This window comes from Perca fluviatilis, chromosome 7 (genome assembly GCF_010015445.1).
Source record: "Perca fluviatilis chromosome 7, GENO_Pfluv_1.0, whole genome shotgun sequence".
NCBI lineage: Eukaryota > Metazoa > Chordata > Actinopteri > Perciformes > Percidae > Perca > Perca fluviatilis.
Window position 1 is genome coordinate 33,022,098 of NC_053118.1, and position 27,727 is coordinate 33,049,824.

At 41.7% G+C, this 27,727-nt stretch overlaps 2 protein-coding genes across 3 annotated transcripts; one reads left to right on the forward strand and one right to left on the reverse strand.

The window, feature by feature from the left end:
* Positions 1-10,798, reverse strand: ensab (endosulfine alpha b). The gene is made up of 3 exons (XM_039805117.1): positions 10,595-10,798; positions 6,156-6,278; positions 1-3,647 (listed from the first exon to the last, which is right to left on the reverse strand). The coding sequence occupies exons 1-3, from the start codon at positions 10,649-10,651 to the stop codon at positions 3,483-3,485; spliced, it is 345 nt and encodes a 114-aa protein (XP_039661051.1). The 5' UTR covers positions 10,652-10,798; the 3' UTR covers positions 1-3,482.
* Positions 10,142-27,040, forward strand: hormad1 (HORMA domain containing 1). 2 transcript variants are annotated; one of them, XM_039805115.1, is made up of 16 exons: positions 10,142-10,385; positions 11,778-11,839; positions 13,099-13,243; positions 14,076-14,139; positions 14,315-14,351; positions 14,537-14,557; positions 14,707-14,733; positions 14,813-14,880; positions 16,264-16,421; positions 19,169-19,326; positions 21,726-21,794; positions 22,695-22,755; positions 23,985-24,037; positions 25,491-25,577; positions 26,233-26,286; positions 26,615-27,040. In XM_039805115.1, exons 2-16 carry the CDS (start codon positions 11,807-11,809, stop codon positions 26,705-26,707), a joined length of 1,128 nt encoding a protein of 375 aa, XP_039661049.1. In that variant the 5' UTR covers positions 10,142-10,385; positions 11,778-11,806; the 3' UTR covers positions 26,708-27,040. The 2 variants fall into 2 exon arrangements, with proteins under 2 accessions (XP_039661049.1, XP_039661048.1); XM_039805114.1 differs by lacking the exon at positions 10,142-10,385 and having other exon boundaries at positions 11,638-11,839.
* Positions 27,041-27,727: the final 687 nt, after the last annotated feature.

A 27,727-nucleotide genomic window follows, 5' to 3' on the forward strand; every position in this document is an offset into this window, starting at 1 on the left:
TCTTATTAATGTAAAAGTTTATTTCAAATACTGACAAAAATCCTCTCACCTACTCCCACACAACTGAAACATTCCAAGTATTCCTGTATTTTCTGAAGTCTTAAAGTGTTCTCCAGTCATCCTCTTTATCATGTAAACCCTTATTTTTTTTTCCTCTTTCTTGGAAGCAAGGGTGCCTCTGGTTTCCCTGCAGTTATCTTGGGCTAGGCTGAAATATACTTAATATGCAGTAAGAGAACACATGAAAAAAAAGAAGAAGAAACATGTACTTGCAAAACAACAAGAAAACAGATAAGGTAAAAGCAGCACAAAAAGTACTTCAGAGCACACAGTCATTCCTTTATACATTCTGGCGTGTGTTTATAGAGCTGAACGAGACACCCTGTGTGTTGGGTTTGAAACATACCCTGCCATTTCCTCTTGTTGAACCGCTCTGTGCAAAGCCAAAAATCAAGGAGCGTTCAAGAACTCCTGTCCATGGTTGTTTCGTAGAACGTGTTGGAGCTCATTCACCCATTTCTTTTAAGCAAACTTTTTTTAAAGCGTGAAACTTTAGGCTTTTAAACACAATAGGATGCTAAATGGTCTGTTCTTGTCAACCAGAGTGACAAAGCGCTCCAGACGTTTCTGACTCGAGCCGGATCAAATTCAACAACGCACCTTAAAATGAAGTGGTAGAATTTACATCAACTGAGTCGATTTTTTGCCACAGGAGCTATAGGACTCTGAAACAAGAGATACTCGGGGAGAACAGAGTGGTAGAATCAGGAGGACAGGTGTCCTTTACAGGGGAACATCTCTTTTAGATTTGTCTTTGACTGAGTCAGCAGCATTTACACATATTTTCATATGATACAGATTCACATAGTCTCTGCAATTCACTAAGACAGAGCAGAAGTAGTGTTCAACTGAAAGGAGAGAGGAACCATTGAATCAGAAAATAGCTCAGGCTAAGAGGGAGTTAAAAGCAGGTGGGATACAATGCAAAAATCCCTTCCTTTTGAAGTCTATTTACAATGGCTGGAACAGAGAAAAAGCAGTGCATTCATACAACACCGTAACTAGCACACACGTACAGGTCAGTCCTCTTTCGCCCACTGCTGATTTGACACATTTTTAAAAGTCTCAATGAAAAAGAAAGTGAGGTGGAGAATGTGATGGTGCATGCACCCTATCACCTAGCCTACGTGGTGGAGTGTGCATTTGTGAAGGTTCCCTGAAGCAGTTTTATACAAGGAGGCTGATTTCTCAGCGAGCGCCGGCGTCCAGTTCAAAATGGTGAACGTGTGGATGGCACACACTCAAAAAGTCCGCTCAGATTTGCTGATCGCATCGTTCCCCTCTTTCAGAGGTTGAACCACATTAACAGGTGGGATTCAAGCGCAGAGCGTGTGCGCTCACCGCCCACCCCCTTGCACCATTTGGTATAAAATCTCTCTCTGCTTTGCCAAGTGTAGGAGTGAGCGCATCCTGCAGGCATGCGGTGTCCCACTTTAAGCCCGCGATGACGATCTTGGGAGCTGGGCTGACACCTGTTGTTACCGGGCTGCCTGCTGTTCACCCTCTGACACCCCTGAGATCAAAGACCAGTCTGTGTAGCGTGTCAGTTAGTTCTACGGGGCGCTGGTAGGAAAAGCAGGCCTATTCTCCAGCTAAGGTTTAAGGGCAGCAAAGTAGTATTATTCTTGAAATTAAGTTAGTGAGTATTTCACAACGTCAAATGCCAAAGAAGGAAAGATGTCAAGGGAACCACTATATATATTCTGGAAGTGCTAGAAGAACACATGAGAAATAAAACACAATGTTTATCTTTAACAAGCAGCTCGAATAAGAATAATTGTTTTGGTCTGTCCCAAAATGTCTTAAAACAATTTTCACAGGACATGCGCCATTGTGGGGCACACAACTACGAAGTCTAGGACTGAGGTTGTTTTTGTCTTTTCAAATTGGACTTTTGTGATCGGACATAGCGGTCCAGGCAAAATACATGTGTTCGCTTGTGAATCCTAAAACTTTTGGTGGTGTTTGGACGTGTGTTTCACAAGATGACTGGCAAGTTAATTCACATCGCATCACTGTTCATACCTCCACGAGATCCAAACACCCATGCGAGCCAGACTGCAGTCCGCTTCGTGTGAGCCAAATGATTGGATAGCGACGGTCCAGTTGGAAAGACGAGGTGTACCCACTGGCCTCTGAGCCTGAGAGCCGCGGTACAAAATTTGGCTCCGTCGGTAAAGCATATCATTTCCAAGCCCGAAATCGATTTAGCGCTACCATTTCTCTCAGGCTGGTTAGCCGGTCTGGTCCTCAAGGCGGCGAGCTTATCACAAAGATGCGTGGTTGTGTATTATTTACAGAAGCATATACTCTACGCCGGGTGCTTCAATACCCCCACAAATCTTTTAGGCGCATGGTAAACCCACGTCTTGACGCACCGCGACATCAACCAAACTAAGACTGAAGCCAGTAAAAAATAATACAAGGGTATACTCAGCTGGCTCCTGCCCTGGGTTGCTTACAGGAGTGCGTGTACATGGATTGTCGGGACAGCAGAAAGGAAAAAGGAAGGAAGGAAGGAAGTGGGACTGTGGACGCTTCAGGGCTCCGTGTGTTTGTTTTGATACTTCCTATCACTAAGCTGACGCCCCACTCCCGTTTAAAAAAAAAAAAAAAGAAAAAATTTCTTTTTTGTTACGTTACAAATCGTGCAGCATATTTAGAGAGAACAGGAGCAACGGGAGTCAAGAATTAAAGCAACATTAGCAGAGAGGAGGGTGGTGGGGGGCGTGGCGCTTCAAAATTCCTGTTTGGCTGAGCTGCAGCAGATGACGAGATGAAAGGCAGCCTCCGTTCATTTCCCCATGCGATGTCAGTGAATGCTAAAGAGCTAGGAGGCAGCGGCCCCTCGCAGATTTGGTATGCAAGCAATTATTCACATCCATCTTTCAAACCCCTCCCGCCAGAGCCAGCCACCAGCACAGATAGGGAACGGGAAAAATCAAGGGGGGGCGGGGGGGGGGACGCGCAGCGATCATGGTTCCTAACTCCCTTGCACGCATTATTTTGGTGTCATTTAGGATCAAAAAAGAACAACGCCTACTATACAGACTACAAAGTGCATTAACTCACCCCATCCAACCCCTGCCCGATGACACACCTACTGTGATGCATCTTGGAACACCGAAAAACCAAGACATAAGGGAGGCGGCAGAGCAGAGTGCGCAGAGGGGGGCAGAGCTGTGCGTGGTGGGAAGGCAGAGAAGGCTGCGACCTCATGGGCCCCCCTAAACCTCCGTCCCTCCCGCCCCAGCCACATACAAGCAAATGGGAGTTTTAACTTCTACAACTCTGCCCGACATGTTAAAGCCAGTGGCGCCTTGGGATAAAAACAGAAGACAGGGGGGGGGGGACATATTGGGGGGTGAGGAGGAGGGAGATTTGACGGGAGCCCCGCGATGGTGATTCTAGGATGATGGCGGCTAGCCGGCTAGCTTGCTGGTCACCAAGGAGGACTTCCGCTGGGGCAGGTCCTGCGGCGTGGGAATGTGGTCGCCGGTCACCAGGTTGTTGTCGGGCCCCGCCACGGGAAGCTTCTTCATCTTGGCCTTGGCCATGTTGTAGTCTCCTGAGTCAAAGTACTTTTGCTGTGTGTGGGGGGGAAAAGAGACAGAAAGGGTGCTCACAGCTTTAGAGACATGCTGCTTATGGATTTCAGTTAAGCAAAGAAAAAGAAAAAAATACATGGATCTTAAAACAATACTCACATGCTCATGTGTACATTGAAAGAGTTATCAGTCCCTGTAACTGTTCCTGCTGTCCATACTGGCCCTGTGGAGGACCCTTCCTAATGCAATCCCAATATCAGAGATGGAGGACAAGATTCACAGTCCTCATTTTGGGCAAAAAAATCTATTCCAAAGTTTAGGGTGACTTAGGCCCGTTGCGTTCTCAAGCCGGGCTTGGTGGTCTGTGGCTTTTCCTGCCTTCTTCTTCTACATTGGCCTACCCGTGTGCTCGTTGCAGATTTTTGTATACAGGGCCCACCACAGCGGCCGGAGAGCAATGGCACATCCTGCATGGACAAACGCACGACTTGAGCATGAACAGAATAATCGCTGCGGACAGCGTGCATGGTTCGCCACGTGGACCACACTGTGCTCTACAGTCATCTTATGGTCGGTGTGTTTCAAAGTTTAAGTCGTTTTAGTATGAAATTCCCTGGGATGCATTTTTGTACACTGAGGGCTAGATTTACTAACACTAACGCAGTTTGCGCTGCGTCCGTTTATGCAAGTTCGGTAATAGCGCACGCTATGCTTCCACATTTTGCGTAGTATTTATCAACCCTGACACCCATCAGGCAATCAGCGTCTTTCTCCGCCCACTACACCGTAAATTGCGCTGTAGCAAAGCTGCGATATTCCCACTGCTGATGCTATGACTGTTTGAAATGATCCTGATGCCAATATTTGTAATGTAGGGAGGAGTTTAACAACTGCTGGAATGGGATGTGAACGCTGAGTGGGAGATTCAATGTCATCTTTGATTTCTTCCAGTAACTCTAATATTGCATGGCTGCTTGATCTGTAACGCTAAATGATGTTGTGTTCACTGACAAAGTGTGATTCTTGTGTTTAAAAATATTTTCAGCCTCGCCTATGTCTTCGTCTTGCTCAAATTACTGTTGCCATTTCACCAGCGGCATAAAGGTCTACGAGGAAACTCGATTGCGGCTGGTTTAGAACTGCTTTTAAGAGGCGGAGAATTTTCCCCGCGCAGAACAGAGGCGCGCTCTTACTGACAGTCTTTGTAAATACCACGGAATATATAATTAGGGGCACTTTGCGCTTATCCTCCCACCTTTTTGGGTGGAACTCCCACTTTCCCCACGACCCTCCCACGAACGCATATTGAAAGCGCAACTTGTCCCTTCTCGCTCATGTGGCAGACAATCTGCGATTTTACCCAAGTGCGCCCTGTTTGTAAATAGCCCGCATCGGTTATGTCCGTCTTTGCGACCAATTAGCGCCTGGAAACAGGCGCAAACGGCTTGATAAATCTAGCCCTGAGAATGTGGATTTTCACATTTGGAAGGTATACTTTCAAAGCCAAAATAGACAGGAGGGATTATGACATCATTACAATAAAGTATTCTTTTAACAACAGAAGATGAAAGGGTTCAATTATTGAACTTTTTAATGGAATGATCAAGCGGAGTTTTGTATTGTGCAGATTCAAGAAAGATTCTCTAATTCAGTAGTCTCTGATGACGTTCAATCTGGGGGTAATCTTATGATTAAGTACTTCCAATTTACTTTTCGGCCCTTCCCCTTAGCCTGCCTCGGCTACTCCTACTCCTAGTCAGTGATTTCCCAGAATGACTTTCAATCTCCAGAGGTGGAAGCTCTCTGTAACATATACAGTATGTGTAGGTGGAGAGAGCAAAACTTTTTCCAGACAAGGAAAAGTGAGGGGGAGAGAACGATGCCTTTGTGCGCACTGCCCTGCTTTTTAAATTACAAATAAAAATAATTTGTGGAGCAGGCGGTTGTATTGGACATGCCACCAATGTGGCTGCATTGTGTTTTGGTCTACTGGGGTCCAGTCGGTGGAGAAATTATTTTTCTCTCTGCTTCGATGGATTCAGCCGTGTAGGATTGTTAAAAAGGACTACAACATGGCAGCTCTAGACAGAAGCCCTCGCTCTTTGGTTGTGCGGAGACGCATAACATCTATCATTCATGTTTTAAATGACACAAACATGTTGTCCAGTAAAAACTCCATTGTAGCCAAGCTATAAAAAAAAAATCTCAATATGATTAAGAAGGTGAGAAAATGAATGCAAGGAAGCTGGCTTCTCCAACAGGGCTTTTCACGTTTATCAAGGTGGTTTTTCAGTGACAGTGAAGTGTTGGAGCTGGACTGATCACAGAACAAAAATCTGCTGGACCAGATAGCTGAAACCTTTTTCTTTTTCTCCCCAATTGTGTTTGGCATTCAAACCAAAGGCAGCACGTTGTGTATAAGCAGGTAGAGATTCTGTGGTTTGCTGACAGAAAGATGCCTGCTGTGGGGATCAAATCGGAGACACACTCCTGTCTCCCCGCTGTTCTCATCTCCGACTATATAGTAAACAACGCCCGGTGACCTACCCCTTTCTGTAGTCTCTTCATCAGGAAGTCTGAGCCGCCGGGCTTCTGGCCCAGGCTGGGGTACTTGGCTTTCAGCTTGGCCTCCTCCGACTTCACGGGGTTTGCATTCTTCTCCTGGGAGTCCTGTGGCGACAACAACAAACCGACATGAACACTCCTCCGTTGTCGAAAACAGGGCCTCTTCAAAGGGGTCAGCTGATGAGTCTTTGGAAAAATGCGAGAACAACTGGAACAGCGACTCATTTATGGTCACCGTGCAATTCCAAAAATGCTGCTAATACACAAACACCTACATTCAGGGAAGGTCTACTGGTCTAAACAGGGCCACTTCTCAAACCACTTCACTTGCTCAAAATGATTCTTAGGCCGGCTACACACTGGCTGCATGGCGTGAGCGTGGCGGCTGCGTGGATTTTTCTATGTCTTTACACACCAGAAACGTGTCTGACGCGGCGCTGCTGCTGCTAGCCTTGTCTGGACACATGGATGTTTCCCATTGATAAAATGAAATACCATGTTAAACATAAATATATACTGATCTGATTTAGGGCTGGGCAATATATCAATATTATATCGATATCTTGATATGAGACTAGATATCGTCTTAGATTTTGGATATCGTAATATCGTGATATGACAGAAGTGTTGTCTTTTACCGGTTTTAAAGGCTGCATTACAGTAAAGTGATGTCATTTTCTGAATTTACCAGACTGTTGTAACTGTTCTATTATTTGCCTTTAACCACTTAGTCATTATATCCACATTATGATGGTTATTTATCCAAAATCTAAATGTGGAAGATAATTTGTGAATGCACCAATTGTCAACCTTACAATATCGACATTGAGGTGTTTGGTCAAAAATATTGTGATATTTGAATTTCTCCATATCACCCGGGCCCTATTTGGAAGTTTACATGCATAACTAACAAGCAATGCCCTCTTTGGGAATCGTGTTTACAGGGATTTTGTGCACAACAGCATCTGTTAAAGCAAATACTAGTCGATGAAGTATGAACTCGGAGTCCTGTTCAACAAATACCTATGGTCAACTATTATTGTAAAGCAAAAAAAAAAAAAAAAAAAAAAATCCCACATTTGAAAGCATTAAGAACAGTTTAATTCTGATAAGCACGTTAACGAGGACATAACAAACCTTGTTTTCTGCTATCTGTGAGGGTCACACTTTGGCTGCCATTAATAATAATACTAAATGTTTACGGTAAATATCATGATTCCCTGTCTTCTGATTGTGTGAATTCATTGGGTTTTGTAGTTCTGCGTCTGTGAGAAAGTATGGGAATTGAGGTCAAGAAACAATAACTTGACAGCGCTTTACGGCTCTTACGACACGCCCAGGCGGTGTGTCACAGACTCCCGAGGGGGCCATTTGGTTTCGACGACGCAAGTATTTGCTGGGGCCACTGACTAACGCTTGTCAAACTGGTCCCTGTCAGGTAGACATGGAGGCCAGTCATTTGGGCCACCAGGGCACACCTTGTTTTTTGTGCACAACAGGAAACAAGTGTTTTGACTGTGCGCTATATCTACCTGGGGAAATAGTAGGTGTAAAGTGCAGGTGGGACCATAGCGGACAAACTCCAAAGGCAACGTATGTGCTCCCTGGACATTATCCTTGAGCGAGCAGCACACAGCGCAGACCTACTTCTACCACGCAGACCAGATGGGGCACTCAGCCTGCAAAGCTTGCTGGGGCAGCGATAAAATGTGACTCAGGACACTGAAGCCGATGAACACATTCCCCTCAGGAGGAGGGGGGGGGGGGGGGGCGTGTGGCACCGACTGTGCTGATTCACTTGGGTCCATGACGAGAAATTTATGAGCTACTATATTCGGCCGCAATGCAAGGAAACTGCAGAATCCAACAACACATTCTTTGTGCAGGACAGTTTTAAACACTAATGTGGAGACCTGTCAAACGTTTAATCTAATCCCTTTAGGTTGTGTCAAAGTTTGACAGTTTGACACATTTCTTTAACACATAGGGCTGGGCGATATGGAGAAAAATCAGATGTCACGATATTCTTGACCAAATACCTCGATATCGATATTGCGGCGATATTCTAGGGTTGACTATTGGTGCTCTAACAAAATATCTTCACACTTAGAGTTTAGATGAATAATCATCAGTAGTGTGGAAATAATACCTAAGTGGGGAAAAGGCAAATGATAGAAGAGCTAGAACAGTCTGGTAAATTCAGAAAAGTACATCACTTTACTGTAATGCAGCCTTTAAAACCAGGAAAAGACAACGCTTATGTCTTATCACAATATCCAAAATCTAAGACGATATCTAGTCTCATATCACCATATCGATAAAATATATAATATATATTGTATATGCTTGCTCCAGTGCTTCATTGAAGCTGTATTACACTTCAGTGAGTAAAACAAATGAGTATTATTACTCTATACACTTATCTTCATGATACATTTGGTATCTTTACAAACAATATTGAAGAAAAACTAAATAAAGTTATGTGGGTTTAAGCAGTGCTATGCTTTTGGGTCTGAGGGTGTGAGGAGGCCCTAGTCTATATCCAGGACCTTCCACTTCCGGGATTGCCCCATACCCACCGAAAATTCTGCCGTATGTCTTCTTCCCCTTACGCTTTCTTTGTGTGGGAATTTTAAAGTGCTCATATTATGCTTTCGGGCTTTTTCCCTTTCCTTTATTGTGTTATATATCTTTTTTGTGCACGTTATAGGTTTACAAAGTGAAAAAGCCCAAAGTCCACCCCAAAGGGACTTACCATCTCCAACAGAAACACTGTTCACAAACTGCTCCAAACAGCTCTACTGTAGTCCAGCCTTTACTTCAGAGACAAACGTGCGTCACTTTGTAACACACATTATAATGCTCGCCTAGCTGCTAGCGTGGCACGCCCTCATACTCTGCTTCTGACTGGCTAGTAGTCCTTACCTAGCTACTGCACATGTGCGACTCCCAAGAAAGATGGTACAGAAGTGTGATGCCTCACTCTGTGGCTAAAACAGAGAGCTCAACACACAGGGTGAAAAGAGGAGCTGCAGCAATGTGCAGTACAACAAATATATAGTGTTTTATGAAAATGTAAACCATGTAAACCTATTCTGATATAACCTCTAAATACAATTATGAGCCTGAAAATGAGCATAATATGAGCACTTTAAACTCCGGTCGATTTATGAGGACTCAGGTTAACTGCTGTTCTGTTGCACGACTAAAACAGCTTTTGAACTACACATGTTCCACCCAAACAAGTTCCTTCCCGAGGCTAATTTTGCAGCAGCACTGTTGCTCCGTCTGGCGCTTAGTGCCGCCCAAGACGATTTTAAAGAAATGCCAATAAACCTGAGCACGTTTTTTTCTCCCATCCCAGAATGCTGTGTGGACTAGCCAGACCCTCTTCCCACGCGGCGCTGTGGAGGAAGGTCTGGCAAAGCGGAGGCCCTAATGTGTCCTTTATTTTACACAAACATATTTTGAATGATTTAGGTTTGCAGTAAATGCTGTGTTTGTCAAAACAATAACCATTCACTGCAACTGGATGTACTTAGGTATGTGCACATTGATTTTGAATTTGAAACGTCTAACCTGCTGGGCAGCCAATCAGGTACAAGAGCAATGTTTTATGTTGCGTGTGGACCCCAGGAAGAGTAGCTGATGTTCTGCATCAGCTAATGGGGATCCTAATAAAATCAAATCAAATCAAATGACGTTTATTTCCGTATATATAACAAATCTTGTGATTTTATAGAATATCAAACAACAAATTAAAGCAGTACAAAGCAGGTAACTGCAGGCCTATGATGCTGAGAAAAACAAATCACACTGATGTCAACAGATGTCTGATTAAGCACAGGTCCCAGTGTTTGACTATATGACGTGCACATCGCTGCCGTTGTTGTGATACTGTGTTTAAATGCGGAAGCAGTGTCACACTGCAGTTGTTGTCACTGTCAGGCGAAGACCATTAAGAATCTCAAGCCATGTGCAAGTCAGGACGAAGACATGGGAGTGTTTTCAATGCATGTGTTTTCACCGGTTCAAAGTGTACCGAGTGAACCCATCAATTTACGCCTCTTGTTGGAGACGGTCGGCCCTGCACGGCACGTTTTGAGACCCTCCAGGACAGACCAATGAGGCCCGAGCTGTCGTGGACTCGCCAGCCAATGACACAGGGCAAGGGACAAAACAAACTGACAGACTGGCAATGAGCTCTGTATGGTGAGACAGCTACGATAAAAAAATAAATAAAACATTTTCTACACACGGAACAGCTTATCACAGCTCTACATAACTCCCAGGCGTACTCCCCTGCCTTGGTGCAGCGCTGGGCATACACACTCCACTTGTGCTAGCTGATGCTAGCCACTTCTAGCTAGCATGCTCGGTGGTTAGCCAACAACATCAAGACAGCAGTCAGAAAAACCCACCTGTTTTTCGTCCTCGTAGTCCACCTGAGTGTCCGAGTCCAGGTTTTCTGACGACATTGTGTGAGCGTGATGGACAAGCAAGTGTCCTTTTTGCGGACAACTCGAAGAGATGAATATACGAGATACCGTTTGATATACCTGTACTGAATCTAATCCTCCTTTTCTTGACACGACTTCTCCCCAACAAAAATGGCGTAACGAGATGTGACGTCTCCAATAAGGGGGCGTTTCCTACTTGTGATTGACATATACAGTAACCAATAGGCAACCAGGAATGGGTCACGTAGAGCCAATGGGATGCTATCAACAGCGCCATTCTCTGTGATTGACAGCCCCTCGCCCAATGATTTTACAGAATGGAGACTGGGGGCGATGCGGGGGCCGCACTGCATCAACACAAAAGATATATTATCGATACAACATGCTAGTTTTTATTTGATTATACTCTGTGTTATAATAATTAATAAATGAATACACCACAATTAGTTAAACGAGAGGATCGGCTGCCATGTTGTCATTTTTCTTTTTCTGACAAGCTCCCTGCTCTATGGAGTCTTGTTGACAAAAACGAGAATTGTTCGACAGGGCAAAAATATGACGTTAATGTGTTCCAGCGCATTCAGGTATCTTCGGAAATGAGAGAGGAGACCGGTTGACAAAATAGGCAGTCAAAAAAAAATGCGTTTGAAGTTAGTATAAAATGATCAAAATCAAAGGTAAAGGCATAGTGTGGAGAAAACTAACTCAACAGTGGCAAAGGCGTTGGCATAATGCAATAAAAGGGAGACATAATGAAAATAGTAACAATAAGCAGGCTGAGAATTGGACACAGCAACCTAAACAGTTGCAGGAAATATGTATCAGAGAGACAGGTCATGAGCGGTCACGAGCTGCCATATCTATGATGAGCTGCTAGCTGCCGTTAACCCAAACAAGAAGAAGAAGCAAAGCCCCCCCACTAAGTCTAAATAACTGCCATCATAGTGATAAAAATTTACACTAGGTGGCTGCCTAGCTAGCTAGCTGACTGTAACAGGATAATTAACGTTAGCTAGCTACCTAGCTAATAGGTGAACTTGCTAGTTGTAGTTTACAGTAGCTGGCTAATGCAACACTACTAAACTGCCTAAACTTTGTAGGCCACTTTGGTCGTCATCACATCATTTCACTCTTTTCTTTGCAGCTCTGATTTTGTGTTCTCTCACAACTGCAATGGCCTGTGCACAGCGAGTTAGAACTTCTCAGGTAAAATGACTCTCGACTGACTAACGTTAGCTAACATTAATGTAAAGTTAGATCAGTGATTCTGTCCGGGGGGGGGGTCCATGGCACTGTGCAAAGGGGGTCTGTGAAAAGTTTGAAGATTCATTCATTTAAATTATGCTGTAAACGTGTATATTTCTTTGCTAAATGGTTCATAGTTCAATGAAAACAATACAGTACCAGTCAAAAGTTTGGACACACTTTCTCATTCCAGTGAATGGAAAAGTGTGTGCAAACTTTTATATATATAACGTATTTATCTATAACAGTTAAAGTTACTATAAAAATTACTTTCTAATCTAACAAATATGTATCTCTTAGAATCTCCAAATATGGTTATATAATGTGGTTACATTGTTGTTCTTTCACATAACTAAGAGTATAACGTTAGAAGTTAAAAATATGCTACATCAAATTATTCCAATGGATGTAACATTACATGAGGGGGTAACCGGTATATTCTCGATCGTGCAACAGTAACGTTTGTTATTGTAACTAGTATTTACTCATCTACTAGCAGGGTTCAAAATTAGCACCCTCCGCTAGCCAAATGCTGGTAAAATATGCATGTGGCTGGTAGATTTGCAAAAACAAAAAAATGGTAACCTATTGAGTAACATTTGAACATTCACAAAAAATTTGGCTGGTGGACAAAATAGTTAATTTTGAACCCTGTTTACTTGAATTTTAAGGTACCTATACTTTTTAGTATGTCCCTTTTATGGTACTTTATACCTCAACTTCACAACATTAATTTACATGCGTGAAGGAGTGACTCTGCGGATTCAGATTTTAGACACAAAATGTATGATCATCATATATTCATAAGCTACAGTTGAGATCACTCGGTTTGTAAAGGAAAGGAGGGCTTGTCGAGCGTGCTTAACAAGTCAATATCATCTGGTTGCAATTTTCTAACACCTGTCTTTACAATTTCCCACAACCAGATTTTGTAAAATGATGATCCACACCAATATTTTGGTCTATGAAAGATCACAAAGACCATATAATGAAACACTCATTATTAATACTTTGCTTACAGGTTTTATTTATCTTAGACTTGAGAGAGATAACATTATATCACGAGTTGAAAAGATTGGAAATTAGTATTTTATACAACATATGAAATATGTTGTGGGCTCACACGTTCAAATGCATCTGTTGGCTGATTGCTAGGGCTAGTGTTAACTGTGATGAGTAAGCAGTGCTCAGTATGTGACTCATCTGTTCCACTCATGCAGGATACTCAGCTGTTGCCGAATCAGGTTCTCTCCGAGCAGCAGTCGTTGGTTGTTATAAAGAAGCTTCTGGCCATCGCAGTGTCTGGCATCACATACCTCCGGGGCCTTTTCCCAGAGAAAGCCTACGGCAACAAATATATCGAAGGTTAGATAACACATGGCAACTTATTTGTCTGCACATCACACAGAGGCTATCTTTAGGAGACATTGACGCTGTGGCGGAGAGGAGGTCACTGGACAAACCGTTAACCATCATGGATAACCCCCACCATCCTCTCCACCCCGCACTGGTCCAACAGCGGAGCACTTTCCAAAGGCTCCGACAGCTTCAGTGTCTCACGGACCGCTACAGAAAATCATTCTTACCACATGCAAGAACACTTTTTAACACTTCACCACTGAGTTTTAGATCACTGTGTCACAATACTGCACTATAGTGCAACTTGCACAGGCATGGGTTTACTTACAGCTTTTATAAATACTATTTAAGTAGGTTGTAAATTTGTATTCGCACCCTGTATATACATTTGTACATTCTTTCCTGTGTATATACAATATTATATATATATATATATATATATATATATATATATATATATATATATCAGGAAGGAACTTGATCAATCAAGTTATCTATATACTGTATCTATCTACCTATATACTTTATCCATCTAGCTATATATATATTATATAGAGAGAGATATATTTATATTTTTTTTGAATAGGTGTTCTTGTATTTTATCTTATTTGTTATTTCTTATATATTGTGTGCCTTATATTTGCTGCTGTAGCACTGACATTTCACAACTGGGCTCAATAAAGTATCTATCTATATATCTATCTATCTATATACTGTATCTATCTATATATCTATCTATCTATCTATCTATCTATCTATCTGTCTGTCTGTGTATCTATGTTTCTATTTAAAAATATTAACAGAGAAGATTCTTACTTGCTCGTTTTTCTTCCCACAGATCAGAAGGTGATGATCCTTAAAGAGGAGCTCAGCTGTCCCGGTTCCAGTCAGATTGTTCAATGGTAAATAACAACAAGTTGACACCTGCTGGCCAGAGTCATTGATAAGTAGTTCAATGGCAATAAAGCCTCTTATGTCTTATGTAGGGTCACTAGGAAAACACTTTTCCCTGTGTGTGGAAACATGTTGGAGGATATGTGTCACCGATTATTAGATGGGTTTTTGTTTTCTACCTAGGATGCAGGGATGCTTTGAGGCCATCCAGAAGAAGTTTGTAAGTCATAATCAACCTTTTCCATAAGTCAGAAGTTTTGGTATGTACACTACGTCTGATTGAGTCATTATGAATAAGACAACATAAATGAACATAACCAGCAAAGTAAGCCCTTATTCACATTTTTTTCTCTGTGTCTCATTATAATTAATGTGATCAAAGTTGTTGTTATTTTTCCCTACCAGCTGCGGACAGTCATTATGTCTGTGAGTATTTTGTTAATTTTTGACTTCTTCTGAGTGCTCTTTCTGAATGTTTAATTGTGATAAACACATCGGGGCGAGGCTTGAAAAATATCCAGAAATGGTCATGGTGCTGATGTTTTTTTTTTCTTCTCATTTGGGCCTTTTTTTAGATCTACACTGACCCAGAGAACCCCCAGGTAATGTTCCGGCCATTGTGGATGTTTTAAAATGCTAAACTACTGTACAGATAACAAGCTGTCTTGTCTCGTCTTTCAGAAAGTGACTGAGTATTACCAGTTTAAGATCCATTACACAGCAAAAGGAGCACAGATGGACTTTGAAAGGTGGGACTTTTTATTGAGACGTTCATAGGACAGTGAATGCACCTTATATCAATTCAGAGACCAAACAAGGGGAAATACAAGTACAAATCATCTCTAAATTGGCTCTACAGTCACATACCAGGAAATAACTGAACTTTCTGTCTAATTTAGACTCGGTCATGAATTAATCCCTTTCACTCCTTGAATTTTGAATCGATTTTTTATTTTCTTATTTATCTTGAACAATCAACAATATGTTGTAAAAGAAAACAAAATGAAAATACACAAAGATAAAAACACAAAAAGACAAATCACTCAGCTTTTATGAAAGAACAAAAAAAGGATAAGTTAGAGAAGGAGGGGTGGAAGCATAATGCTTCTGTAGTCCTGCTTCTACAGTACTTTACAATATCATATTATTATAGAAAAAAATCAAACAGACATGCATATACAACATACAACATTTTAGTTCATACAACACTCACAAGAATACAACTATACGCTTACATTACATTGTAATGCCTATATTTAGGTCTCTTCCTTTTTGTATTGGTCAAGTATTGTTGTCTTTAATCTATTTTTGAACTGTATATTAATACTCCTTAAATGTATTATTTCTGAATGATAGACCTGACACACTTGAAAAGGGAAAATCTTTTATTCGGCAACTAACTTGCAGCAAACCTGGGTATTAGAGGTGTTGAAATTAATGCAGAATGTTTTGTTTTTGAAGCTTGAAAAGCTATGAATTAAATATCCTACATGGCTTTAATAGAAACATTTATTTGACGCATCGTGATGCATCGTGATGCACCGAGATATCGAATCGAATTGAATCGCTGACGGGATAATCGTAATCGAATCGGGAGATCAGTGAAGATTCACACCTCTGCTGGGTATAGTGTTTAAACGTCTTAAAGTGTGACTGCACTTTCACTTTACATCCACAGTGGCTGGTTCAGCTCAGAACATACCACAACCTTCAGTTTATCCTACCAGTGACCGTAATGACCGTGTCTCGCATTGCCAGACCTTCCTCCACAGCGCCGCGGAGGAGGGTCTGGCCAGTCCACACAGCATTCCAAGATGGGAGGAATATACGTGCTCTGGTTTATTGGCATTTCTTTAAAACAATAACAATCGTCTTGGGTGGCGCTGAACGCCAGACGGAGCCACGGCGCTTCTGCAAAATAGCCTTCAGGAAGGAACTTGTTTTGGTGGAACATGTGTACGTTCAAACGTTTTTTGACAGAAAACTCAGATTGGACAGATAGTCTAGCTAGAAATGAAACCTCATCGATATAGACTACTGTAATTGGTACCTGGCAAAGTGACTGAAAGAACAGAGGTTTTTTTTTTCATTTAATTTAATCCTGCCTCCTTTCTACATCTTCATCAGCAACACAACAACAACAACAACAACAACGTGTCGTCGATGTCGTGCGGCAACACTAAGAAGGCCAGCATCCTGCTGGTGAGGAAGCTCTACACTCTGATGCAGAACCTCGGCCCTCTGCCAGACAACGTCTGCCTCAACATGAAGCTGGCCTACTATGACAACGGTAACACACACAAGCCCACAGTCGGCCAGTGTTTCCTTTAGGATTTTTTTTAGCAGTGGGGGCAGGTCCGAACACCCCCCACACCCCATGAAACGGAACTGACACTTCGCTGCAACACAAACAAATATATTTATTCACCTCTATTCACACGCACAATGAGGCATATTTTCAGTTGTGATTGAACTGTATTTTTTGAGTTACTATATAGGCCAACTTTGATCTTGACATATAGGCTAAGCATTCTGTAGCAAATAACAATAAACCCACTATTAATTGCATTATCTTAATGCAGTGTAACCACTTCAGCATGTAAATAATGCACCTCAAATACAAACGTGAGCAAGGGCGTTGAGCAATTGCTATTATATTGAATCAACAGCCACGTGCAATTTAGCTAGCAGGTGAAGAACACAAACAACGAAAATCGCCAGCTAACAATGAACTGACAACATAAGTTATACGACTTACACTTCTCAAGGACGTACACACACGATCTCAACTGGCTAGTTATCCTCGTGTGTCCGCGCTATTCTCCGACATGCAGCCCTATTTCCGATACCGTGGGGGGGCAGAAATGTTCAAATCAACATAGAGGAAACACTGGTAGTCATTATAAATTCAATGAAGTGTATATTTTAAAGCCTTGTAATGTTTATTATTCCAGCGACTAGATTTGTTTGTGGTGAATCCCCCAGAGTTAGATAAGTCCATACAGCACACGCAAATATGTATTTTCTATTTTTTCTTTAATAGAATATTTTGCACAGAACATAGAACATGTTTTGAACAGATAATGGATCACTATAAAATAGAACTATATAAATTACTCCTGGTGTGGGGAATTCACACACATCTAAAGTGCAATGTCAGAACCATTTCCTTCTTTTCACATCCAATATCCAACTAAAAAAATGTGATTTTGGTTTTTGGTGTGGTCCCCACACGCCCTACTTTTTCCTTGCAGGTGTTGCATATTGCAAACTTGTTATCTTCTGCACACACGCTGAAGAATTTCCAAACAGCTGACATGTTGCAGGTTAATCCACGAGGTTCCCTACATGTGCGAGAATAGCGCGGACGCCGGTCAAACCGGCCAATTCCGGTCACCGGCCGGTCTATCAGTAATTACCGATAGACCATTACATACATTACATACATAAAATTTTCATACATTTTCCTATTTACATGTTGTGATTTGTATAGTCACAGCGTGTCCAAATAACAAGGTCACATGAGACACAGCCATCTTCTAACCGTATACATACTGGGAACTATGTTCTCAGAAGGTGAAGCACTGCTACTTGGGCGGAGTGATTTGCTCGCAGCACCTGAGAAGCCCCGAAGTGAGGAGCAGAGAGTAACAATAGTGCTTTTCAGGTGTTGCACTAATCACTCCGCCCAAGCAGCAGTGCTTCGGCTTACCTCCAGGATCTGTGCTAAGCTAGGCTAGCAGTGGGTGCGTCAGACAGAGTTAGGACACGCACGGAGATGAGAAGGGTATGTAGGGACTTATCTAACTCTGGGGGATACGGGGAATAAGCTAAAGTCTCAATAAGTCGGCCTGTTCCTTTAAGCTCTCAAAGCTTATAGAGCTCAACAGTGTGGTTCCTGAAGTAAAAATCCCATTGCTTTTCTCTATAAGGACGCCATAATGTCTAAACCATCCGAGGTAGACTGACCACGAGCTACGAGGTTGTAAAACAAAAGTTTCTGCTCCTGTAGAAGCCACGAGTCCGCAGGAAATCAAACTTGTATCAAGAAAGACATGTTTTATTCACAATCTTATGGAGAAATACTACAATACTCACAATCCTTAGCGAAACGGGTAGAGCTAGCTTCTAACATTGAACTCTATGATCGTTTCTTGTACCTTTTGCCTTTTCTTTTTGTTTTGTTTTTTTGCGCCATATCAAACGTTTTATGGTCATGATTCATCTTGTAGCTGGTTGGCTGTGTTCCAGCCCTAAAACTCTGTGTACAAGCAATTCTTTTAAACGTCAATGGAAGAATTGAACGGGGAAAAACACTTCTGGAACCAGAGCCGTTAAAAAAGTGGCCGGTCACTGTTGAGCTCTTGTGAAACAGTTTAGACATTTATCTAATGCTCTAATCTGACTTATTTGCACAATGTGAAAATCAATAGCGATTTGCAACTGTAGCCAAAAAACATACTGATTTACTGATTCATAGGTTAAAAGGAAATAACCTAAAGAAATTCTTGTGGTGCTGCATTTAGGTGTATACTTTACCCAAAACTTATCCTGACATAACATATTTGCATTTTTTTTTGCACATTTCTAGATGTACAAATGTTTTACTGTCTGATTTTATTTTGGATAAATTTGAGACTGCTCTTGTCGCCTGTTCCACATTTGCTTTTGACAGTTGATGTTGAAACATTAAAGTTTGGAGTTAACACTCAGCTGGCCAGAGAACAAGGACGGTTGTAAAATCAGGCACCGCATTGATCAGAGTGGGTTCAACAAAGTGTGTCTGAGGTGCTGTTTCTGGCTTGTTCAGGTTTTGTTTGTCTCACTGTTTTTCTCCCTGTGTGCCTGCCTGTCTGCATGCCTGCCTGCCTGCCTGCCTGCTTGCCTGCCTGCCATCCTGTCTGTTTGCCTGCCTACCTGCCTGTCTATTTATCTGTCTGTCTGTCTGTCTGTCTGACTGCCTTCCTGCCTGCCTGCCTGCCTGCCTGTCTGTCTGTCTGTCTGTCTGTCTGTCTGTCTGTCTGTCTCTTTTCCCAGTCACTCCTCAGAACTACCAGCCGCCAGGCTTTAGGGAGGCGGACGGCGACACCATGGAGTTTGAGAAGGAGCCGGTCAGACTGACCATGGGCGAGGTGGTCACTCCCTTCCACACTCTGAAGCTGGACATGGCCACCGAGAGACAGAGACTGGAGCAGGTGAATCAAATGAAACGGGGGACACAAACAGGGACTCAAAATGTAACCCTCATTTGAAGTAGGCAGTGAGGTATTGTCAAACCTTTTATAGGATCTCTAATAGGGCTGCACGCCATGAGGAAAATATGCGATACCGTTGTTGAATATCGCCATAACAATACTACTTGCGATAAATAAACTGATATTAAAGTGTACTAGAGAGTGGCATGGTTTTATGTGGTTTTATTGTTAGCCTAATAGCTGGTTTGATGATCTTATGGAAAGTACCCCATGCCAATCTCTAGGTATGGTGAAGGGTATGTGATGATGCAGGCCTTTATTAATTCCAAAGGCCAAGGGAACTTTATCAGGATGCATAGTATCCTGGATCCATGAAATAACTGGCCTTTAAAAATAAAAATCTGCCTGCCTCTATGGGAATTTAACATAGGGGTGTACTGACTTTTGTTCCCAGCAGTTTAGACATTAATGGTTGTATGTTGATTTATTTTGAGGGGACAGCACATTTACACGGTTATACAAGCTGTACACTTAATACTTTACATTGTAGCAAAGTGTAATTTCTTCAGTGTTGTCCCATTAAAAGATATAATGAAATATTTACTAAAATGTGAGGGGTGTACTCACTCTTGTGAGATACTGTACATGTCCCTGTTCTGCAGGTATTCCACGCAAAGTTGGAAGTGCGCCCTTGTTTAGAAGAAGTCTCACGGCTAATCTTGCCTTGTACTACTGAAGTTGTAGAAAGAAACAGCTGGGTGATGTGATCCTTACCTAGCTACTGCGCATGTGCGACTCCCAACAAAGATGGAACAGAAGTGAGATGCCTCACTCTGTAGCTAAAACAGAGAGCTCAACACACAGGGTGAAAAGAGGAGCTGCAGAAATGTACAGTACAACAAATATATGGTGTTTTTGGAAAATTAAACCATGTAAATCTATTCTGGTACAACCTCTAAATGAATGTGAATGTTTATTCGGTTACTGAACATAGAACATAATATGTACAGCAAATTCATTAGAAACAAGAGTGGCAACCGAAAAGGTGTAGGCTGAAGCCATGGCTTATTACGCCTACCCTATTTTACAAAACAACATCTACCGATCAGAATTTAAACATAAACAATATACATGCGTAAACATGTGTATTCATACACACATACATGTATACATACTATATATATATATATATATATATATATACGTATATACATATATATATACATACACTCACATACGTACAGATATACATACATACTTACATACATACCTACAGACATATGCACTTAATCACAAACAGTTATTCTTAGGCCACCATATATTTAACAAAAATTGATGTTTTAAACTGTTTTTTGAAATAATGAATGGAATTGCTCCTCTTAAGATCATCGGTGAGACCATTCTACAAATCGACCCCTTTTACCGAAATCGTGTTCATTTTAAAATTTGTTCTAACCATTTGTTTTTTAACCCTTGTCCACAAGGATTATGTACTTCCGTTTACTTTGTTGAGAATTGCTCTCTAAACAAGGGTTAATACAGCACCTTAGTTCTTGTTTGTACAGCATTTTGGTCAGCTTAAACTGTGTTTAAATGTGTTCTAGAAATAAACTTTACTTACTTACTTTACAAGAAACAGGATTTAGAGAGCAATTCTCAACAAAGTAAAGGGAAGTACATAATCCTTGTGTTGTCCTTCGGGTCACTGGGACCCGAAGGACCACACAAGGGTTAAACATATTCTCTCCTCTTAGGTTATATGTCTTTGTACATAAAGACCGCAGTATTCAGACTGACCAGATCTGAAACTTTTATTGCTTTAAATTTGCAAAATATTGGGTTTGTCGGTTCATTATACAGTGAATGATTGGCTATCCTTATGGCTTTTTTTTGTAAAATAAAAATAGGTTTTATATTTGTGGTGTAGGCGTGCCCCCATATTTCAACACAATAAGAAAAGTATGGAACAATAAGAGAACAATACAGAATATACAGAGATGGCCTGTTCAAAAAACACTTGGTTTTATGTAATATAGCTATTGTTTTAGACATTTTTGATTGAACATGAGCAATGTGGGGTTTCCAGGATAATTTGTGGTCTAATATTATTCCAAGAAATTTATTTTCATTCACCCTTTCTAGTTCCACCTCATCAATCTTTAAGCTCATGCTGGTTTTAATTTGGCGATTACTAAATATAATATATTTGGTTTTACTTAGATTAAAGGATAATTTATAATTTTTAAATACAATTATGAACCTGAAAATGAGCATAATATGGGCACTTTAATGGACATCTTTTCGGCCTCTGTCTCCTAACCGACAAAGGTTCGCTGCAGTCAGCTCTTCTGGGAGCTGATTTGTAATTGACAGCTATGCATGTTGCTTAATGCCTGCAGGTGGAGGAGACTGTTCACGTGACAGAGAAGTGGGTGCTGAACATGGAGGAGGAGGGCGTCCTGTCGCAGGTCAGCACACAAACCTCTCAGACATGCAGCTTGTTTACACTCAGCCGCGCAAAGTAGTCAAATAAATATGAAAAGGCTTAAAAAACACCAGTAAGTGATGACCCAAGTTGGTTTGGGAATTGAACATGTATTGCTTCTTAATTCTCAAAAAAAGACAATATTATTTTGTGCATTTAGTTGTTGTTGTTGTTGTTGTTGTTGTTAAAAACTGAAGTGTTGTGTTCTAGGTCTTAAATTGTTTTAAACAGGTCTTAATTTCCCTACGTCCATGTAACGCTACCTCTAATGCTCTTTGAAAGTTTTTTTTAAATTTTTTTATTCTGTGGTGTTGTAGTTCTTTCTTTCGCTCGTCCAAATATAATTTGCTGTATATTTACAGGTTATTAGCTATTTCTCCTTGTCACTTTTATTCAATTTTCATGAGTTTATTAACTTTGCAAGTACTTTTGTGACTCTGCATTTCGTTGTACTTTTATGTCATGATATAGGTCTTACATTACATTCATAAAGGTCATAAAAAGGCCCTTAAAAGTCTTAAATTTGACTTGTTGAAACCTGCACAAACCCTGCTTTAGGAAACGTGCTCTACATTAACATCTTAAAGATCAGGGTCACATTGTTTGTAATAATATAAGACTGTGTGTTGAGCAGCTCCGTGATTGATTGACACGTGAATTGGGAAATGCCTCAATGTTGCTCAAATGCGCGTGAGGCTGCAGGTTCAGACATGTCAGTCGGTCAGCGTTGTGTTTTTTTGTGTGTTTGTTGTGTTTTTGTTTGTGTGTGTGTGTGTGTGTGTGTGTGTGTGTGTGTGTGTGTGTGTGTGTGTGTGTGTGTGTGTGTGTTATCAAAAGCAGTTGGTCAGATAACGGGGTCAGATAACATGTCTTTAATCTCTAGACTCATGTGATTGAAGACGTGGAGAAGCCTGACAACGACAGCACAGACTTGGACAACACTGGTAAATCCTCGACCGTGTGCATCAGTAACTTCTCCAGGGTTCAGTCTGCCCTTGTTTGTGTCGTGCAACGTCTCCGTGGTGTTTAGGAGATTCAAAGTTCATTTTTCAAACATGTGAAACATCACTTTAAGCATGCAGGGCGATGCAATTGATCAAAATGTTAATCGCAATTACGATTTTGGCTCCTAATGATCACAAAAAAAACCTGAATAATTACTATTACTATTTTGCACGTAACGTTTTTGCAACTTAGCTCTTATTTTGTCTTGTGTTCTGAATGAAAAAAAAAAGTTAAATGGGAAAAGGATTAAAGCTATAGTGCGTAGTTTCTGCCGCCCCCCAGGAGGAATTCTAAGTAATGACAATAACACTGTCGGCGCGTCCACATGATACAAGCCTGACCGCGTGTCATGCGGTCAGGGCCCCTCCTCACCCGTGAATACTTTTAAAATGAAATTCAGCCGTAGAGGTCTTTGTTGTGGATTTTACATCATTTTACCCTAAAGCTCCATTGTGTCATTTTTTGAGTTGATTCCTAGCAAAACCCCCTTTGTTCTTTCACAAATATGTGCTCATTCATGTGTAATTACTTCCACCAACTAATCAAAGTATTCTCGTCAGCGTAGAATCTGCCATTCAGAATCATTCAGAATACATACGAGCGAGTCGCTCGAATGGCAGCAGCCATGTAGCGCCTCCATCTTTAAAATACATTAGCTAAAGAGGGACATACCTCCGCCTTTTGCGCTTTTACACTCAGTGGCATGGTGACGAACGCCAGCCGGGAGATTGCCGACTGCCGGCAGATTTGAAAGCCTGTTGAAGATGGAGGATCACGCCTATTCTCGAGGACATGTAACAGAAGAGCGAAATAGAGAATTAAAACGACAATGCGACAGGCAAAGCAACAAGGCCAAAGTTAATATTGGAGTGGCTAGAACAGCTGCGTGTAAACGATGGAGATACTAAGAGCTAATTTCAGGTTCGGGGGCTAGAAAGTAATATTCAGTTGGTGGTCATATACAATACAATTTCACCGCTAGATGGGAGACATTCTTACACAATGTAGCTTTAAGTTTTTAGTGAGGTATTGTTATAACATATCCTTCATGATTACTGTTAAATCTACAGACATCCTCATTATCCAGAAATAATAATTCAGATTATTGGACAAGGCTTATGAAACTGTACGAACATCAGCACTTATATTTTTTTCTTATGAACTCAAGAGATCCAGATGAGCTGTCTTGAGAAGATGGAGAGCTGTGAGGAAGTCACGGAGGTAAGTGTACATTAACTACACCGACCACACATCAGGAAGGCGTTACACAGCAAAACATTTCCAGCTTGTTACATAAAAATACCCAAATAAACTCAGCCTAATAACTATTAGCGTGATTCATCATTGTTCCCTTGCAAGTGGAAATTGGTGCTGAGGAATTAAAACGGGGTCAGCCCTATGGTCCCACAGCCCAATGGTCCCACAGCCCTATGTTCCCACAGCCCTATGTTCCCACAGCCCTATGTTCCCACAGCCCTATGTTCCCACAGCCCAATAGTTCCACAGCCCTATGTTCCCACAGCCCAGTAGTTCCACAGCCCAATGGTCCCACAGCCCTATGTTCCCACAGCCCAGTAGTTCCACAGCCCAATGGTCCCACAGCCCTATGTTCCCACAGCCCTATGTTCCCACAGCCCAATGGTCCCACAGCCCTATGTTCCCACAGCCCAATGTTCCCACAGCCCTATGTTCCCACAGCCCAATAGTTCCACAGCCCAATAGTTCCACAGCCCAGTAGTTCCACAGCCCAATGGTCCCACAGCCCTATGTTCCCACAGCCCTATGTTCCCACAGCCCAATGGTCCCACAGCCCTATGTTCCCACAGCCCAATGGTCCCACAGCCCTATGTTCCCACAGCCCAATGTTCCCACAGCCCAATGTTCCCACAGCCCAATGGTCCCACAGCCCTATGTTCCCACAGCCCTATGTTCCCACAGCCCAATAGTTCCACAGCCCAATGGTCCCACAGCCCTATGTTCCCACAGCCCAATAGTCCCACAGCCCTATGTTCCCACATTTCTAAGAATTGTTTTTTCACTGAAAATGAGGCCCTATGTCCCCACATTTCTAAGATTTTTCTTAAAATTAGGCCCTATGTTCCCACATTTCTTGGACATTTTCAAAATAAGGTCTTGTGTTCCTACATTTTGCTTCAAGGGTTAGGGTTAGGGGTTAGGCGAACATAGGGCCTAATTTGGGAAAAGAATCTTAGAAATGTGGGAACGTAGGGCTGTGGGAACATAGGCACGCTTCCATTAAAACAAAGTAAAGCTTTTCCTAAATCAACAGCAACTACATTTGCCTCATGGAGGAAAAAGTGAAAAGTATAAAGAAAATAGAGGGAAAAGAAGTGGAAGGCCAGTTTTAGCCTGCCATTTTGCATCTGTGCGTACTGCGGATTTATGCCTTCTTTTCAAGAGCACTTTGAAGAAAGTGTTTGCAACGACCGGTGGGTTGAAATGTGAAGAACATCTTTTTATAGCCGGTTTTCACTATTGATATATAGACAAATGGCTTTCAACACAAGCCGACACCGGTTATTTTCAAGGGAAATTCCAAACGTTGAGGGTTTCTCGGCAGAATGACTGCAGGCTCTGTGCAAGCCCGAAGCAAAGGGCCACTTTGAGTGCACTTAATGGTCGGTCGCGTTACGGACCATCTGTCCCCTCTCAGATGGACGCTCTGGCGAAGAAGACCTCTGAGATCATGGAGGCGGGCCTGAAGAGGACCAGGAGTGGACGGATCGTCAAGTCTCCTACGGTCAGTCAGCCACTCTAAACTCAACAGCCACCAATTCTCTCCTTACACACGTCGATGACCTGGGAGAGCCCTTCAACCTCTGTGACTGGGTCTCTTTGCTTTGTTCATTTATCTTTCTCTGACTGAGCGAAGGTTAGACAAATTGTACCCATGATGCTCTTTTGAGCATCTTCACGAGGTTCTTCACAATTAAATATGAGCTCACTCTTGTTACTTTAAATTCTTTGTGATGTTTATATGCATTGAGCTACATCTGGGCTACTTCAATATTGTGTACATAAACGTAGCGACCGTGATCAAAGTGACAGCCGATGGGGAAAAAGTGATGAATGTCATAATCTACTTTAAAAACACTGTTGTCTTGTTTTAGGAATGTCCCAGTTGTTGTAGAAAACTGTAACACAAGTAGATTTTTTTCAAGGTTTAGGAAAGAAGTTATTTTAATAATAGAAAAGTTGATAAAAAAAAATGAACCATATGTTGAAAATGATAAGAGATGAAAAATAAAGAAGAGAAACTCATTAGCACAGCAGATGATTCTCTCTTATGCCTGTGTGTGTGTGTGTGTGTGTGTGTGTGTGTGTGTGTGTGTGTGTGTGTGTGTGTGTGTGTGTGTGTGTGTGTGTGTGCGTTTCTGCGCGTGTGTGTTGGACAGGAGACAAACCTGACTGTGAACAGCCAGAAGCCGACAGCTATGAAGGACAAAGCGGTGAGAAACTCCTCCTTACAGTGTTTCAAAACTTTGATCTGATCCTAATTTAATATAAATCATTTAAACATTAAGCTGTAAGTGCAGCCAGCAAACAAGAACGCTGCACTTTTTACCAAAAACAAAAAAGCTACTGAAGACATTGGATGTATTTTGAAATGGAAAATGCGTAGGAGAAGCCCTGTTTGTTTCACAGATGAGTCAGCAGCACCGATCGCTCTGGTTTCTCAGAGTGGGATGGTTTCTGTCAGTAGACACATAAGATTCTGTGGTTGACTTTTTGCCAACTGGGTGCATCTTCTGCAGTTTTTTTTTTTTTTTTTTTTAGATTTCTCAGTTTGACATCCCCAACAGCCAGGAAACGCCATCCTCCCAGCCTAAGAAGAAGCGCAAATTCAGCGAGCCCAAAGAACACTACTGACGTCACCCCCCCCTCTGCTAACACGGCAGCACGGCTGTATTGATTTACATTGATGTTTTTTTAAATTTAAATTTTTGCTACATGTTACATAGCTGTTTTTTTGAAAGGGAATTCCACTCCTTATTGCTTTCATTTTGGGGTTGTTTGCTCTACAGTTTATAAAAATCCAACGCAAATCTATGGACATATCACATATTTGATGTTAGAATAGTGGTGAACAATGTATAAATTAACACAGTATTTCAGTAGTTTTTTAATGGCTATGATTGTTTTATTGTTATCACTTTGTTTACAAAGCTGGATTTCATACTTGAATAAAATACATAAAATGCACCTGGTGTCCTCTGGTGTCGCAGTTTATGACACTTGGTTATAAAGTCAGCTTGATCATAATGTGTTTTATCAAAGTACTTTCAGGAGCAACAAAATGCATGTCTGACAGAGCATGCAGGTTGGATGTGTTAATGCTGTCTGCCTGTTTTTATATCAGTAATTGATTTTGGCAGAGTAAGTGTCTTTTTTTAACCATTATTTGGATGATTTATTTGGGCAGATACTGTAAATGCTTACAAAAACGGTCATGTGTTTACTAGTCTATATCTTTGACGTTCCATTTCCGGGATTGCTCCATTGCCGCCGGAAAATCCGCCAGACTTTACTCATTTAGGCCGGATATCCGTTGCCTTGGGTTTCCTTTGTGTTGTCATTTTAAACTCCGGTGGATTCATGATAGCCTGGCTCCGCCCTCCTACGTACTTCTGCTCAAGTTTCATTTCCCTTCTGTACTACGTCTGGGTTTGCGGTATATTTGTGGGTTTTCTCCGACCAAATATTTGGCGGTCCAATCAGCGAACAGAGGGAATGGTTGAGAACGATGACGTTGACGTTCGGTAACCTTCGGTGAGTTCCGTAATGGCGGCGGAGAAAGATGTGAGCGAAGCCATTTGGTCCGTTGTGGCAACGCTGACGAATATCCAGAAGTTAAAGCCCAAGCAAGAACAATCTTTGCTGAGTTGTGTT

Coding starts and splice junctions, on each gene's coding strand:
- hormad1 (XM_039805115.1), top strand. CDS start 11,807: ATGGCCTGTGCACAGCGAGTTAGAACTTCTCAG. Junction 14,352..14,536: donor AGGCCATCCAGAAGAAGTTT/GTAAGTCATAAT, acceptor TTTCCCTACCAG/CTGCGGACAGTCATTATGTC. Junction 22,756..23,984: donor CACAGACTTGGACAACACTG/GTAAATCCTCGA, acceptor TATGAACTCAAG/AGATCCAGATGAGCTGTCTT.
- ensab (XM_039805117.1), bottom strand. CDS start 10,651: ATGTCGTCAGAAAACCTGGACTCGGACACTCAGGTGGACTACGAGGAC. Junction 6,279..10,594: donor ACTACGAGGACGAAAAACAG/GTGGGTTTTTCT, acceptor TTGTCGCCACAG/GACTCCCAGGAGAAGAATGC. Junction 3,648..6,155: donor TGAAGAGACTACAGAAAGGG/GTAGGTCACCGG, acceptor CCCCACACACAG/CAAAAGTACTTTGACTCAGG.